Source organism: Eucyclogobius newberryi, unplaced genomic scaffold (assembly GCF_026437365.1).
Source record: "Eucyclogobius newberryi isolate DKJ021-1_F unplaced genomic scaffold, fEucNew1.0.hap1 SCAF_21, whole genome shotgun sequence".
In the NCBI taxonomy this organism is placed as follows: Eukaryota; Metazoa; Chordata; class Actinopteri; order Gobiiformes; family Gobiidae; genus Eucyclogobius; species Eucyclogobius newberryi.
In genome coordinates this window covers 10,409,411-10,425,670 of record NW_027315846.1, presented here as the reverse complement: position 1 = coordinate 10,425,670, position 16,260 = coordinate 10,409,411, and the positions used below count along the sequence as shown (strand labels likewise).

General features: G+C 41.9%; 2 protein-coding genes across 2 annotated transcripts; both read left to right on the top strand.

Moving 5' to 3' along the window:
* Positions 1–1,960: 1,960 nt before the first annotated feature.
* On the top strand, positions 1,961–2,814 carry noto (notochord homeobox). Its single transcript, XM_072458271.1, has 2 exons — positions 1,961–2,300; positions 2,401–2,814. The coding sequence occupies exons 1-2, from the start codon at positions 1,961–1,963 to the stop codon at positions 2,784–2,786; spliced, it is 726 nt and encodes a 241-aa protein (XP_072314372.1). The 3' UTR covers positions 2,787–2,814.
* A 10,309-nt stretch (positions 2,815–13,123) lies between these two features.
* On the top strand, positions 13,124–16,260 carry emx1 (empty spiracles homeobox 1). The gene is made up of 3 exons (XM_072457685.1): positions 13,124–13,541; positions 14,561–14,745; positions 15,694–16,260. The coding sequence occupies exons 1-3, from the start codon at positions 13,208–13,210 to the stop codon at positions 15,859–15,861; spliced, it is 687 nt and encodes a 228-aa protein (XP_072313786.1). The 5' UTR covers positions 13,124–13,207; the 3' UTR covers positions 15,862–16,260.

Here is a 16,260-nt window from a genome sequence, read left to right as displayed (position 1 = left end):
CATCAGAAGAACCAGAGTCTTTGTAGAGAGCGACTCAACAAAGTCTGTGTTTGCCCTCTTCATTAGACATTCTCCTGCGAATAAATACGTCCCGGCGCGGTCAAAGGAGCCGGCGACTCGCTACGCGCTTTAAATGTGTTTTAACAGTTACTTAAAGGGCCGCGGACGCATCTCAGCCGCTTCACAAACGATGGAAATGAGGCCGCGGAGTTTGCAGAGCTGGCAATAATCCCAGTTGAAAGAAAGTGGCGCTTTGTCCCGATGCTGTAAGAAGCAAATGACTTCCTTCGACTTCAAAAACCCCGCGGCCTTTTGACGGTTGCTGATGAGATTGAGGCTTTACGCACGTATCCAGATGCCATTAAAAACACGCACAGCACTGAGTTAAAGTTCAAGAAAGGGTTGTTATGATTATTGGACACTTCACTGAGGCACAACTTGTCGGGACATGAGCAGTTTGGGTCAAGCAAGAGTCCACTCAAGTTCATTTGGATCAAAGCGGCAGTGGAATTACGCGTGTAACATGATGGCCCAGTCACACAAGAGTCATTTACACCTCGCGTTTTAATTTAGGCCTTTGACTGATTTCTCTCATCTCACGTTGAGATTGATGTTATTCACGTAAGCATTTGTTTTCCTCCTCTTTGGTGAAAGGCCTAAATGTTGTGCCACACATTTGTTTGCGAAAGAAGTTGGATTGTGTTCATTTTAGACCGTTGTGTGTTTCCTTTGTATTTGCCCAAGTGCTCAATTTGCATCAATTAAAGTCAAATGATCCAGCCACCAAAACCAGACATGTCCAGTCCAGTTTTACGGGTTTTGTTAGAGCATATACACGACTTTAGATTTTGAAATGCATCAATCAAATGTATCCCAACTGTAGGCTTTGACTTAGAAATAAAGAAAATATGTTGCGTCTCAGCGTCCACAAATTGTTATTGTAAAAAGAAAACTAAACACAATTATTATGAACAAAATACTAAAATAGTCTATCAGGTTTTTTTATTTTTTTTAATACTGTTGTCATGGCTTTCAACTTTTCAGTTTGGAGATTATTTGCGTGCGTAAAGGTGAATACTGACACGTTTGCAGGCCATTATCTTGTATACCTAGGACTTATCACTGTCATTTATGTTCTATTTCACGATAAGGCTTGATTATCTCTCGTTTCAGATGTAATACCTGTGGATTAATGTAGAGATTGAGAGTGAAAAGGGCCGAGCTGGTGACGCCGCACTGACACTTCAGCAGCCGCCGGGTTTCACGCCTCCATCACGGCCCGGTTTGAGACGCCACACCGCTGCTGTTAAAAGACACACTCAGCTAAAAGCCACGTTGATTTGATACAGGAAAAAGATTATGGACTGTTTGCGTAAAGGAGCGATTCTTCATTTGCAACAGGTTGAGACAGATGCAGGGATATATATAGTGGCAATACAGGGCAATTCTTAAGAACAACTAAAACTATACAGTAACGTCTTCATTGTGAGATGTGAAGCCGGCGGTCACGCTCCTAAGAGCATCTGCGACTTAAAAGAGACCAGGAACTAAGATGATTTGGGAACATCAAGGGTTTCTCAGCGTAATGATTACATTTGGACTTAAGATCCATGCAAAGAATTTGTAGCCCAATAAATCCCCCTCCAGCCCCCGCCGCCCGAGTCTCTTCAAAAGCTCCGGGCTACACTCAAAGGCGGAGGATGTTTGACTATCCCAGCTTGTACTACTTCTTCACCAATTAATTGGATAGGCCCACGTTGTCGGGATGTGCGCCTCTCACAAGTGCTACTTAGAAAGACAATGGGCCGGTGGGGGGCTGTTGACACCTCCGCGTCCGGGCGCACTATAAAGAAGGAGGTTTCTGGTTCCAAGTCATTCAGAACTCAGACTTTCAAGGAGCAACAGCTTTGCAACAGCAAGAACTTATTATTGTTTTTGGCTTTTTGGACTCTGCCTCAGGATGCAGGTGAACGCGTATGGATACACTCCCCTCTACTTCCAGAGCAGCTGCTCCGCTCCAGCAAAACCGCCTCCGGGAAAATCTTTTACAATTGACGCGCTTTTGGCTAAACCGGACCCTCTCCCGAGCACTGACCGAACCAGTCCCGTGTCCTGCGGGGTCAGATACCCAGCAGCTCCCACTCCCATCATGCCTCTCGCTGGAGCTATGTCCGGAGCGCCCTATGTCTATCCTCACAACGTGCTGCACCCCGCGGTCCACACGCAGTCCAGATACTCCCTCTACTGCTGTCCGTCATGCAGCTACGGGACGTCCTGCCGCAACACCTTTTACGCACAAGGTCAGTTGAGTTTCACATCTTGATCTTTTCTTTTTTTAAATGTGCTAGTTGTCATGTTTGTTTTATTTAGCAGAATATTAATTTGCTCTTGTATTTTCAGGTCCAATGGCCAAAATGAGCTCAAGTATGCACAGCTTCAAATCCAAAGGCGGAAAGTCCAAGCGCATGCGCACCAGCTTCACCAGTGAGCAGCTGTCGCGGCTGGAGAAGGAGTTCGCCCGTCAGCAGTACATGGTGGGCTCAGAGAGGTTCCTGTTGGCCTCCGCACTGCAGCTCTCCGAGGCCCAGGTCAAAGTCTGGTTCCAGAACCGACGCATCAAGTGGCGCAAACAGAGCCTGGAGCAGCAGCAGGCAAAGCTGGCCAAACTGGGCCTGGCCCCTCCCAAAAGCCCCGGGTCCCAGGGCCACGGAGACGAGGGCGACGACTTCTCAGACTCCTCTGATGTCGATATCGATGTTTCAGATGACTGCATCGATCACTGCTGAGCTGAACTGATCCAAAGACTTTGTACATAGCGACCCATGAACTATTTAATAGATGTATAGTTTTATTTAATTTGTACTTTTATTGCTCTTTGCAGAGTTCACTTGAAGCTTTGTAAATGTCATTGAATTATTCAGAAATATATATTTTTTATGATAAGATAACTTCTGTCTCTTTGATTAATAAAAAAAAAAAAAAAAAGCAAATAGTGTGTTCTAAAAGCTACATTATACCGTATATGCATAGTCAGTGTAATTGTTCATTCTCCAGGAGTGTTTGTTAAAAAAAAAAGTCATTCTGCAGTTAACGTTTTGACTTTCAAAAGTCATTCTCTAAAGACAGTCTCCATTTTTAGAATGACTTTTGGATGAAAGTCAAAACAGCGTCCAGATGACTATGATTATGACTTGAAGCATGATAGACACTAAACACACATTTGTTGGGCACAATGAGGATTCAGTGGAGTCCAAGTTTGACGGTGAAGGTGTTCAAATCTGATTCAATGCACGGAACATGGCACCAGCAGTTTGGAGCACATTTTAGCATTTCTGTGTTTATTAAGTACAAACTATTAACATGTTAAAAGAACAATCAGTTCTGAGTTATAGAAGATAGAACAGATAGTCAAATTATATGCAATTATGCTGTTAATGGGCCTTAACTAAAACAGGCTGAAAACAGGGGAAAGAGACAGAGCACTGGACATAATGAGTGACGTAAGCGGCCATGGCCCCCCTGTGTAAGATTTGGTTCTGGGACCAATTCATTAATCTAACAATATGAGCAATTCTTGTTCACTTATAATAAGAGTGTGGTGGCATAATGACTATAGAGGTCATTCACGTGACGTCACACGACCGCCCCCCAGGCTCCTCCAGGCTCCTCCAGGCTCCTCCAGGCTCCCCAGGCTCCTCCATGCTCCTCCATGCTCCTCCAGGCTCCTCCAGGCTCCTCCAGGCTCCCCAGGCTTCTCCAGGCTCCTCCAGGCTCCCCAGGCTCCTCCAGGCTCCGTCTGTCTGCTTCGATTTACGACGAAAACACGGTTCGAAGAGGCCCAAAACCTCATTAATGATATCGCACGCTTTACTATAATCACAATGGTGAAGGCAGATCAAGGACCTTAGTGGGCCCCTCAGGGCCCGTGGCCCCATTGCAGCTGCCCTGTCTGAACTGCTTGAACTATCATGCCCCTGTACTCAATATAGTCCCATTTTTTGTCTGAATATTTGAACACACTAAATAATAAACAAACACAAGAGTAAAAAGTCACTTTAAAAGTCTGATTCGGCCCAGTGCAATCCTGAGTATAACCTTTGAACTGTAGTTATTACTTTATATGGCTTCATTTCCTCCTTAAATGTGACGCCTGCCACGACCTGTAGCGAAACAATCCACACAGAGCAGCATTTCTGGGATTAGAAGTGAACCTCGGGTGGCAGTGGTCAGTCTGTCTGGTCATTGTATAATCTATTTAAACGGCCACTACGCCTGTTATCAATGCTCTGAAATAAAAAGAAAGGTCACAAATGTCCAGTCAGTGTAGGCAGGTGCCTATCCTCTCCCATTGCCTCTCCACATGCTGCCTCGTCTGCAGACTGTGTGGATGAAGCGGTCAGAAGCCGGCGTGGGGAAAGGATTGGGATGTGCCAAATGAGTCCATCAGAGCAGCTAATTGGCCTGGTGCACCTCAAAGCTCCTTCCTGTGGCTAACGCTAAACAAAGAGGGTTTCTTCCTAATCCTTAAATCCTGATGCCACTATATGTGATACATTTAGATGTGTTTCATTGTGCCTCTTCAGCTACATGAGTGGTACGTTTGGTAAAGTAAACCTCAGCTCCCACTACAATGCACAGCATTAGAGGTGGACAGATTATGCAAACATTGATGATGGTGGATGTTGTTTTGAAAGTATACAAAATTGGAAAATGTAATATCATTTTGCAAAAAGACCCGATTAAATTGAAAATGGAAAACACTTTAGTTATTAAGGGCAAAATGTTATATTTTTCAGTGGGACATTTTACTGTCATTTCACATTTAAAGACATGTTTTAATACATTTTTGTAATTTCTTCTGAATATATAAATCAAGATACTCCAAACAATATCAATATGCATTTTTTGTCATTATTGCTGACCACATACTGACACACTATTGTGACAGAAGAAGACTGTTTCTATCATTTACTTTTCTAGATGTTGGGGGAAAAAGTGCTGCAAACCGAAGTTGGGCATGCAGACAATGACCAAATAAGGCTGGGGATACAACCTAAACTTGTACACTTGCCAATGTACACAGATCAGACTGGAGTAAAGAGTCTGAGTCATTAGATATTGTTCCTCCAAAAAGTAGCACGAGTCAAACTGCCCAGTGAGACGGTTGTGCCCGAGGGAAGCTCTTGCTGAGTTAGTTTCTTTTATAAATTCCGGCTTAAAACAAACCTTTGTTGAAGCTCAGAGCATAATCCAACAAACCAAAACACTTCTACATGAAGAGCAGCTCACAGTGAAGCAATGTAGCTCAGCCCAAAGCCTCTCGTGAAACAAGGCAATCTGATCATGTCATATCAAAGCGCTACAAGGTGCTGTATGTAGTTACACTCAGTCCTCTGAATAGAGCCAGAAGCAATCAAATACACACAAACCAGATTAGATTTTTTTGTTGGTTCTATTTGACAAAACAGCACTGTGTAAAATGGAGGTGAAGAGCAAATGAACAGTGTCAGGAATCGATCTCATGACTGAAGGCAGTTTTGTGGCACTTTCATGTTATAAAGTGTTTATGTTTTGCCTTATTTCAGGAGGCAAAAGAAAATGTAATTCTGTCAACTGGACAAAAGTTTGAAGACGTTTCCACACAGACTAAGACACAGACACAGAATAATGACTGAAATACAGGCTGTTATCAGTCAATTACCATTTTAAAGCCATTTTTACTGTTATTCTATTAAAATAAGTGCATATTTATATCAGCAGCGACAATCAACATTTTACTTATTTCATTTACTTATTTTAATGGGGCTCGGGTCACTTGTTTTAGCCTTCGTCCTCAATGTTTTGGTCACTTGTTGCTCTCTGAAAACCTAGCAAGCGACCCTGTGGTTCACCTGGAAGAGAAGAAGAAGGTTTCCTCCGTCAGGAAGATCCAATTTCCTCATGTTTGTCCCGTCTGTCACTCTGCTGTTGTCAAAGAAAGACAAATATGACACGTCTAAATCAAGCAGTAATGTAAGTTCAAAACATTTATAAAAGTGTGGCAACTGTCCTGGTACAAATGTAAATGTAATGCTGTTTATTATATAAGTCATGCATAACCTGGTGGATTTTGTACATGTATAATATAACTGAAAATACAAGATATTTCCTTAAATCAGGCATGTCCAAACTAGGGCCCGGGGGCCAAATGCGGCCCTCAGACCAATTTTTGTTGGCCCTCCAGCTTCCTGCTATGTCGGCCCAAACAACAAAAACTAGTACTTTTTACTGTGAAATTGGGAAAATTCAGGCATATTGATGTTATACCAACCTAATATTAATGTTCTAGGTATAATTAAAGGTGTGGAGGCTCATCGCAATTACATCAAATGCAAAATTTCGAATGATTCACTTTGTCATTCAACAAATTCGACATTGTCAAGTTGTTTGTGGCCCTCTGCCCCGTTTAAGATTCAAAATGCGGCCCTTGGTGAAAAAAGTTTGGACACCCCTGCCTTAAATTGATTGATTACAACTTTGATTATATCGTATTATTAATTTCCTGACCATAAACAAAGTGGACAGAACTATTCAACACAAAAAATAGTCAAATTTCCTCCACAATCTGAACCTTGATCTCGGTTAAAATCCAATCAAACCATTTCTCAATCTTTAATTTAGCAGAAAATAGATTAGATTGTTGTGTTTTTGGTTATTTGTCAATCCTAAATGAGAGAATTGCACGAGTAAACGACTTATACCTGAGTATCAGACCTAGTTGCAGCGTCACCCCCCCCGTCTATTATACCCCGTCCTGCCTATTTCTGATGCGATCCGAGCCCCCCCCTCACACTGTCCCGGCAGCTCCGCGTAATCCCATTGAGGAACAGAGAGAAGCAGTGAGAGCTCTGGGAAAACCTGAGCGTCCCGGGAGGAGGGGGTCACTGGCTCCTCGTCCCAATTAGCACAGAGGGGCAGATGAACGGCAGGAGACAGGTTTGTTAGGCTCTCTCCAGGACCAAAGGAAGCGGCTTAAGTCCAGTGACATCTTTATCTGGGAGAGAAAACGCAGGAGCAAAAGCGTGAGAGACGTTATCAAGCACAAGCAGTCATTTTGTAATGTCAAACTTCATATAATCCATATAATAAAAAGAAAAGAATGAATAAACTGAAACAAATCAAAATAGCTGAGTTATTAAAAAACAACAATAAACTGATGAATAATATCCATGTCTAGATGTTTGACATATGGTTGTTTTACAGTAATATGTAGCATGGGAGAGTATGGGAAATCTGTATCATTCCTAAAATTAACAAGGATATTAATAAAAGTAAAACTGTTTTTCACCATCACATATTGACACGCTTCAGCTCCAATATTATTTATTCACTAAATTAATTAATTTTGGGTTTGTTTGCATCTGGAAGCCTAATTGTTGGGACATTCTTTCATTACAACTAAACCGTTTTTGGCCATAAATGTGGCCATGTTTCAAACTCAAAAATCCCAACTAATCTGTTTAACTCAGAAATGTTGGAAGACACTGATGTCTTTGTTCTGAGTCCATCTCTGGTTTAATCCTGAGATGACACAGGGGTTGCTCCGAACAAAAACTGTTTCCTCTCTTGTCTGAGGAGAGTGTGAAATTTGAACCAGATTGTCATCACAACAGGGGAAATCCACTGCTGCTTGTGTCGTCTTTCAATTAGGCAAGAATTAAAGCAGTGGCAGTTTGTGCAACAAAATGCATTCAAAAATGTAATAAAATAAAATAAAAGGCTGTGCATGAAAAAATGCTTAAATTTGCCTCGTGGTCCAGGTGTTCCAGGGATGTACTGCACCCTTAATATCAGGTTTTATCATAAGCCGGAGTACTTTGTCACCACACACAGCCTACAGTAAGGCTCAGATGGCCTGGTAGTCTAAAGTGCTCTGGCCTCTTAGGTTGTATTGTAGCGGTGAAGGTGTGAAAGTTCTCATGGAGACCAGTAAGCCACACTGCTCCATTGGAAGAGTGCACTCCTCCCAAACATGTCCCTTTTATTGCGTGTTATTTGTAGAAGTGAGGGCCCTTCTACTCAATCTGATAGTCATTAGCTTTCATTGCCTCGTTTGAAGTGGGACCTGCTCTTTGTCTCCTCCTGAAAGGGCCGTGTTTGAGCCACAAAGGCTTCTGACACTGGCTCTGCGCGCTGAGTGAAGCCTCATCCTCCTGGTGTTGGACGATTTCTCTTAAAAAGAAAAGTAGCCGAGGAAAGCGCGCCTGCCTTTATAATAAGCGGAAATGACACGTTCAACGACACCGAGGGGCGTAAAGGCCTAAAGTCTATTTCAGTCAATGTTTTTACGAGACCAGAACTGCCCTGGATAGTCAGACGATTGTAACAAGGAACTAAGAATATCAATAAGTAAATATGAACAAACCATTAGGCCTAATAAACGACGCCACATTAAATTGAAACGAGCTTACCTTCATATTAGTAAGTAAGTGCCATGAATCTATGTCCCTGCCATAACTTGTAGTTCATTAGCATGTAGAGTTGAGTTGTTGGGGTGAGATGGGGGATGTTTGTTTATGCTTGTAGGGGCGCTGGGGGAGCGGGGACTCTGCAGGAGGAGCGGGGTCTGCAGGAGGCGCGGGGTCTGCAGGAGGCGCGGGGTCTGCAGGAGGCGCGGGGTCTGCAGGAGGTGCAGGAGGAGCGGAGTCTGCAGGAAGAGCGGGGTCTGCAGGAGGCGCGGGGTCTGCAGGGGGAGCGGGGTCTGCCTGCAGGAGGAGCGGGGTCTGCAGGAGGAGCGGGGTCTGCAGGAGGAGCGGGGTCTGCAGGAGGAGCGGGGTCTGCAGGAGGTGCAGGGTCTGCAGGAGGTGCAGGAGGAGCGGGGTCTGCAGGAGGAGCGGGGTCTGCAGGAGGTGCAGGGTCTGCAGGAGGTGCAGGAGGAGCGGGGTCTGCAGGAGGTGCAGGAGGAGCGGGGTCTGCAGGAGGTGCAGGAGGAGCGGGGTCTGCAGGAGGTGCAGGAGGAGCGGGGTCTGCAGGAGGAGCGGGGTCTGCAGGAGGTGCAGGAGGAGCAGGGTCTGCAGGAGGTGCAGGAGGAGCGGGGTCTGCAGGAGGTGCAGGAGGAGCGGGGTCTGCAGGAGGTGCAGGAGGAGCGGGGTCTGCAGGAGGTGCAGGAGGAGCGGGGTCTGCAGATGGATCAGGCTCGACGACACTTGTCACGCACGTGGCACAAACGCACACACATGCTACTTTCCCCATCTCGTTATAATGGGGTGAATTTCTCCAACTTTTTAAGTGGAACAGATTAGCTGAGCACACAACGCTAATGTGAAACAAAATGAGCAATTAGTTTATTAATGAATGGAGGAGCAAAGGAACCAGCTTAAATCAGCCTTTTGACAATAACCTGAGAATAACCTTGACATGACAAAAGAAAAGCCACTCCATTAAATATACTTGATTATATAGGGCACTTAGTACAAACATTTGAATCACATTAGCAATGTTCCTATGGTTATTGCATCATCATATTACAGACATCTTATACTTTCATTGATGCTTTATTGTTCCATGTCACTGTCATCGATATGACGTAAACATATTTCCCCTTAATCCTGTTTTAGGATAAACAGAAGGTAAATTTGCACATTCTGTTGCATAAAGTCTCCACTTGGGAGAAGCATTGGCCAACAAGACGGTTGTTATTGGCCAAATGGATGCAGACCAAGTGGGGAAATCCTTCTTATATCATGTCATAAGTCCTACTTTTCTTAGAAGCAGAAGAAAATTGAATAAAATAAGTTTACGGACCTATAATGTTTGCCGGATAAGACTATTTAATTAGGCAATATGAACAAATAAAAACTGAATTGTTAACATTTTAAGTGGCAGGAAAAAGTGTTTATTTTACTCCCACAAGAGGGCGCCATTTATTTGAAACCATGTGAGTGGTGTTATTTTACAGCATGTCATGTCTAATGATGGAAGCATAAAGCCTGAATTATAATTAAGTACAAACAAATCGGGTAAATCAAGTAGACAAAATTATACGGCTGTCAACAACACCCTTAGGATAATTATAAGCCTATTTTAAAACACAAAAGGTTCCCCACTTGTGTTCTAAAATAGTTTTTAAACATTTAGAACATTTATCACTTATTAACAGTCTTATATCTGACATAAAAAGGTTGTTTCAAAAAGGTATTTTGTTTTTGCCAGAGTAGTAGATTGTGGTAGTTGGACACACAGAGCAGCTGAGGGTTTATGACCATCAGAGCCACTGAGGAGGGAGCTTTTGGACTTAAAGGTCCGCCACCTGCTTGTCTCTTTGGTGATGCTTTGCCTCGAACGTTTCCAAACGTCTATCTTGGATTAATTAAATGCATTGCCCAAAACATATAATGAGCAGAGTCGCCTTTCCAAAAATCTGACCGTGGAGCCATAGAGCCACTGATTGTCTCCGTGGCTGGAGATGAATACGTTTAATGTCATAATGTAGCACATTCCAGGGTAATAACATGGACACAAGTGGGAGAAAGGTCAGATTGGACCTTTACGCGCTCATGAAGAACTTCATGAAGAACTTCATTTTCGTGGTCAAATAGATTGCTACTAAATCCATCAGAAGCAGTGCTTGTGACAATAGCCTTTGTACATCCAATTCATTGACATTTAGGGGACTCTACACGGCCTTAAGTTCCTAATAATAGCGCCACAGAAAGTAGAAGAGGAGGTGTGCTGAACACAGCAGCCCGAGGGAAAACAGAGCTCCGCTTTGTTGTTGTTCGTGCCGTGCCATTTGTCCATCCATTAACCAGCAGAGATCAGGGTCAGTGCGTAAAAGCGCACGGGATTCATCATTAAACAAACCTGTGGCCTCCCCTCGTGTCGCCACAGCGACGCACCGCGGCTTAAACACAAAACCCATCAGACGCGCTGCGGTGGTGACGGACATTCAATTTGACCACGCAGTGTTTTATTCTCTGCGAAAGGTCGAGTCAAAATGTCTAGTTCCTTATCTCTAATTATGGCAAACACAATTCAATTATAAAATAAAACCTATATGAATTAAAAGTTATGGCGCAAATATTGAGTTAGTTTTAGTTGGTAATAGCTTCAAGCTAGTTATCATTTTTTAATTAGACTGAAATTAATTTACCTGCCACGAATTAACGAAAGAGAGGTCAAAAGTTTAATAATAATTCCTCTTGAATATTTCACAGAAAATCTTTTAAGTTGGGTTTCAAAGAAGTGTCTGTCTTTAGGAGCCTTTAGCTCTAAAAGCCTAATAAACAACTTGTTTTAGCTCATAATTTCCATCGGTAATGATTTTCTAATGCAGCCCGCGCACAAACGACCTTATTAAAGTGGTAATGATTGACTTGGTTAGTGCCGTGGGACAAAGCCGCGGTTTCCTCCCGCACCACACAAGACTCTTAGCTCCAGGAAAGAGCCGGACAAACCCGCGCTCCGGTGCCTAGGACGGTTATTCATGCGTAAAGAGCAAAACCGAGCACGTGTTTAACCAATACGTTCTGTCGTTTTGTCCAACAGCTACAAAAATGACCCTTTCATACAATTAATTCAAGCTAAAAAGGGTAAAATCGTGCGTAAAAAAACGATCCCCGGTCTTCTCTCTGCAGACCCAAATGGACTAATAACATCTTTAATGTATTTTTATCATAAACGTTTTAATTTGGAACAAAAACTAACTGTTCTAATTGTGTAGTTTATTGTAAGCTTAATAATGAATAATCATATTTTTCCTTCAGAACTGAAATTTTCCAACGTAGGCTAACTATTCAACCATCAAATCCTTTAGTTACTTTTGCAAATCATTAAGTTAGTTTCTTGTTTTTACAAAGAGCAAATGCTTTGGTGCATAGTTTCAACTGATTTGACTTGAATTGTGTGCAATAAATTACACTGTCAAATGCTTTTGTCTGTTCAAAATGCACAATAATGGCTCTCCTCTATTTGAACAAACCACTCCAAACATTTAGATGTTACTTCGTCGTTTGGAACCACGATTAAACCTTTGGTATTTTCAAAACTTTCATGATTTATGAGATATAGCCTGTAGCAAGGTAAAACTAAACTTTAAGTGTTTGTTTGTGTGCGTGACTTGGGCTTATAATGGAGCCAGTATAAAATATGATCCATATCTAAAATTACACAACTAAAACCTGATGGTGTTTTTTTCTCAAAATGAAGAATCACCTGAGAGATGAGTCATTTGCACCCATCATCTGATAAGTGCTATTGTAAACAATAACAAATACTTATTTCTCTACATTTCCAACATGCCTCATGCATTTGGTCAGAGCATTATCTGAAAACACTTGAAGACTGTCCATCCTGAGGCACGAGAAGAGGCCTTCATTCTGTGACATGAACTGAGGGTCTGAGAGGCTGATTTGAGTTTGTAATGGATACAATGGGGTTTGATGTGTATGACTTGTTTTGAGGAATGCAGTTGAAGCTTTGAAATTAAATGTGCCAAAGCAACTGAGAAAAACAGTAATCTAAATGTCTTATGATGTGCGCTTTAGAGCGCAGCCTGTTTCTTCTGATGTGTTTAATAAAGTGTTTAATGAGGTGTTAGCGGAGGTTATTGTCTTGTGACGACACCTTTGTGTTAACGTGAGCCGTATCATTACAGAGCCACAGCCTTACGAGGGGGATTTGCAAAGAGGAGGGGAAGTCATGATTTACTTTAAGCTTAAAATACAATGTGTAGTGAGCCAAGATAATTGAGATAATATGAGACTGTGTTGTTTATGTATCTGGAAATAAAAATATATTTAGTTTGAAATGACTTAATATAATAACAGGTTTTAGTTCTTTTCAAAATAGGCTATAGTTGTTGAAGTCATGTCAAAACACGAGTTGTTGATTAGTAAACTTAACACATTTTATGCACAGTATAACACATTTCTCGAGTATTGCTTGTTTATGTGCCCATAAGCTCCCCCATCCACCTGTTCCCTCACATACACCAGGCACAGGCAGAGCAGAGCTTTAATGAAGAGAGGCGTGTTTCCACGCGCAGATCGTTTTGCGCGTGAGGGAGGCTATTGGCAGCTGCTCTGGTCCAATCACATCTCTTCGTGCGCAGCGTCAGGTGTCGTGCACAAAAACAAGCAGTGCGCATCTCGGATTCAAAGGATGTTGAGTTGAAGAGTCTGGGATGGAGTTCTGAGCCCTGCTTTTACTGGAGCATTAACACAAGACAATGTTTTCGTCCTCGGGAAAGCGCTGTTTCACCATCGAGTCTTTGGTGGCCAAAGACAGTCCACTGTCGGAGGAGCCCCTGAGGCCCACGGCGCTGCAGTATCCCTCCCAGCACGGGCCAGAGGCACTTATGGGGGGCTATCAGCCCCCGGCCCCGGCCCGGCCGCTGTACCAGAGCCCGGAGCTTCTGTTCCCAGAGTCTGCGGCTCATCATCTCTCTGTGGCGCCGCATCAGCACATGCAGCACCCGCACTTCTTCAGCTCTCAGCACCGCGACCCTCTGCACTTCTACCCCTGGGTCCTGCGGAACCGCTTCTTCGGACACCGCTTCCAGGGTGAGTACGGGACACCGGACACCGGACAAGAGGCAAAAGAGTAAATATATAAAATGCATTGCGTTGTAATGTCTGCGCGTAGAACAGCAAGTGTAGTTTTTAAGCTATAGCCAAACATTTCAATCGTCTTACTTAAGGTTTAACGTGTGCATGTTTGTTTTTATATTTCAACATTAGGCTGATTAAAGTAATTGAAAAGTTAGAATATTAAGGATTATTGTGCGCAATTGAGCACGCACAAAGTTAGGCAAGTGATTAATGGTCTGCGTAAAAACACTTTCTTCTTTTAAATATAAGTCAGTTCAAAAATAAACGAGACAAGAATGCAACATATCATAGGCTACCGTAACCTATTATAGTTGAACAGTTGTTAACAACAAAAACACGCATATCCTAATAAATAATAGGTTGCTTAAAGATTTAAAATAGCCTAATTCAGAATACAAATGAAAATCGTAAATAAGAATAAAAAATGATCGTACAGTGGCTACATTGGCCCATATCGCCTCTGTCCCGTACGGGGCTTTACATTGTGATTATTCACTGCGATCTTCAAATACAAATGCTTGTGTAAATAAAATAAATATAAAGGTGCCGGTGATAATTATGAAAATAAGATTTTACGCATGTGAATCGATCAAATGCCGTGCTAGTGTCCCGTGCCTAAACCTATTAGACATGGGCTATAACCTATTTTTCAAATGTAAATACATATTTGTAGTATTTGAATCTTAGCTTTTTCTTAATTTTAGTCTATAATAGGACACACATTTTCATAATAAAACTTGAAGTAAACTTTGATTACTTATTTATAAACTATAAAAAGTCAAAATAAATTTTATACTGCAACATGACCTAATATAATATCTAATAATATCTATCAATAATTTTGGCCTATAACAACAGTAAACATTCCATATTAATTTTGGTTTGGCAATACCTCCAGGTCTCATGATAAAATGCGCACTATTACTAAAAATGCCCTCAGCTCGTTTTGAAAGTCTTGTGTGTGTTTTCAGGTAATGACGTGTCCCAGGACAGTCTCCTGCTCCACGGTCCGTTCGCCAGGAAACCTAAGCGCATCCGCACGGCCTTCTCTCCCTCTCAGCTGCTGCGCCTGGAGCGCGCCTTCGACAAGAACCACTACGTGGTGGGAGCCGAGCGGAAGCAGCTGGCAAACAGCCTGAGCCTGTCCGAGACACAGGTGAGACAGGATCTGTGCTGATAAGAGAATAACCACGGCATGTATTATATATGTCATCATCATTATATTAGAAAGAGACTATAGGCTATAATGTAAGCAGTGTAACTAATATTTTAAATTTTCAATGTTTAAATAAGGTAAACTCTAAACTTTATTCATACAGGAAAAATTTGAAATGCTTTACCTCCATGTTACAAATACAACACATTCCAGGCAGAATAATTGTCATATTTATATAAAATCACTGTCGGAATTATTCAATTATTCATACCAAACGTCCATGGATAAAGGCTCTTAACAGTGTGCAAATATTATTGATGCAGAGTAATGAGTGCGCATGAAGTCTATCATTTGGACTATCATTAGGCAATAAACTGTCACTGAATCTGCAAAAAGAAACTATATTTCAAACTTCAATCAATCACTTGCACATTTTAATTGTGGCATGTTACAAACACACAGGAAGTATAGGCAGTTTAAATGAATGACACCTGTATGCCATAGTTTCCATTTTATTCTAGTTTCAAATAAAATCTTATTTTTACATTCCATCTGTTAATACCTGCAGTGTGAATCTTAATTATATTGTAGTGTTTTGACAATTGAAACACCTTTTATGAGCTGTAAATTGATGCTCTAACTTCACATTTCTCTCCATTGTTAATAGTCTGAAATGTTTCCCACTGCGATTAAATATTTTAACAATTTTCATATTTCTTTTTATATCAATTTGACTTCTATTCACCAATTTTGCAGCAAACCCAATAAATTCCATTTTTAATTTTAATTTAATAAAAACAATTAGCAAAAAATGAACATTCTAATTGAGATTTTTTTTTTTTACTCAATTTTAACCTTTTAAACTGCAAATACAACCACATCTTCTCAGTTCATTTCACAATAATCCAAACAGTGTATCGTTGTAACCCGTTTGTTTCCATGTTTCAGGTCAAAGTGTGGTTCCAAAACAGACGGACCAAATACAAGCGTCAGAAACTGGAGGAAGAGGGTCCCGAGAGCCAGCAGAAGAAGAAAGGAAACCACCACATCAACAGATGGCGCCTCGCTACCAAACAGTCCAGTTCAGACGATATCGACGTCACTTCGGAGGACTAAACCCAGCCCCAAAAAAACAAAATGGACCGACTTATTTATTATGTAATATTATTGATGTAAAGACTGACCATCGCCTGGAGAACTTCTTGCATAGACTTTTGCCAAGAAAGAACGGAAAATCGTCACAGAACTGATTATCAATCCCAGTTGTTTTTGAAAGAGCACATTTGTTCAGTTGAATCTACGGGTTTTTTCTTTTTTTTGTCGTTTTTTTTCACCTGCGTAGATCATTAACACCCCATATCTTTGCCACGTCTGCCATCTGTGAGCGTGCCATCTTAATTTAAAACCGCTTCCTGTCGACGGAATGGAATCCTGAATCAGGGGACACAATGCTTTTTGGGGCGTCAACAAACAATGAAAAAATAAGCACTGACCACCATTACGAGCCGACGGGAC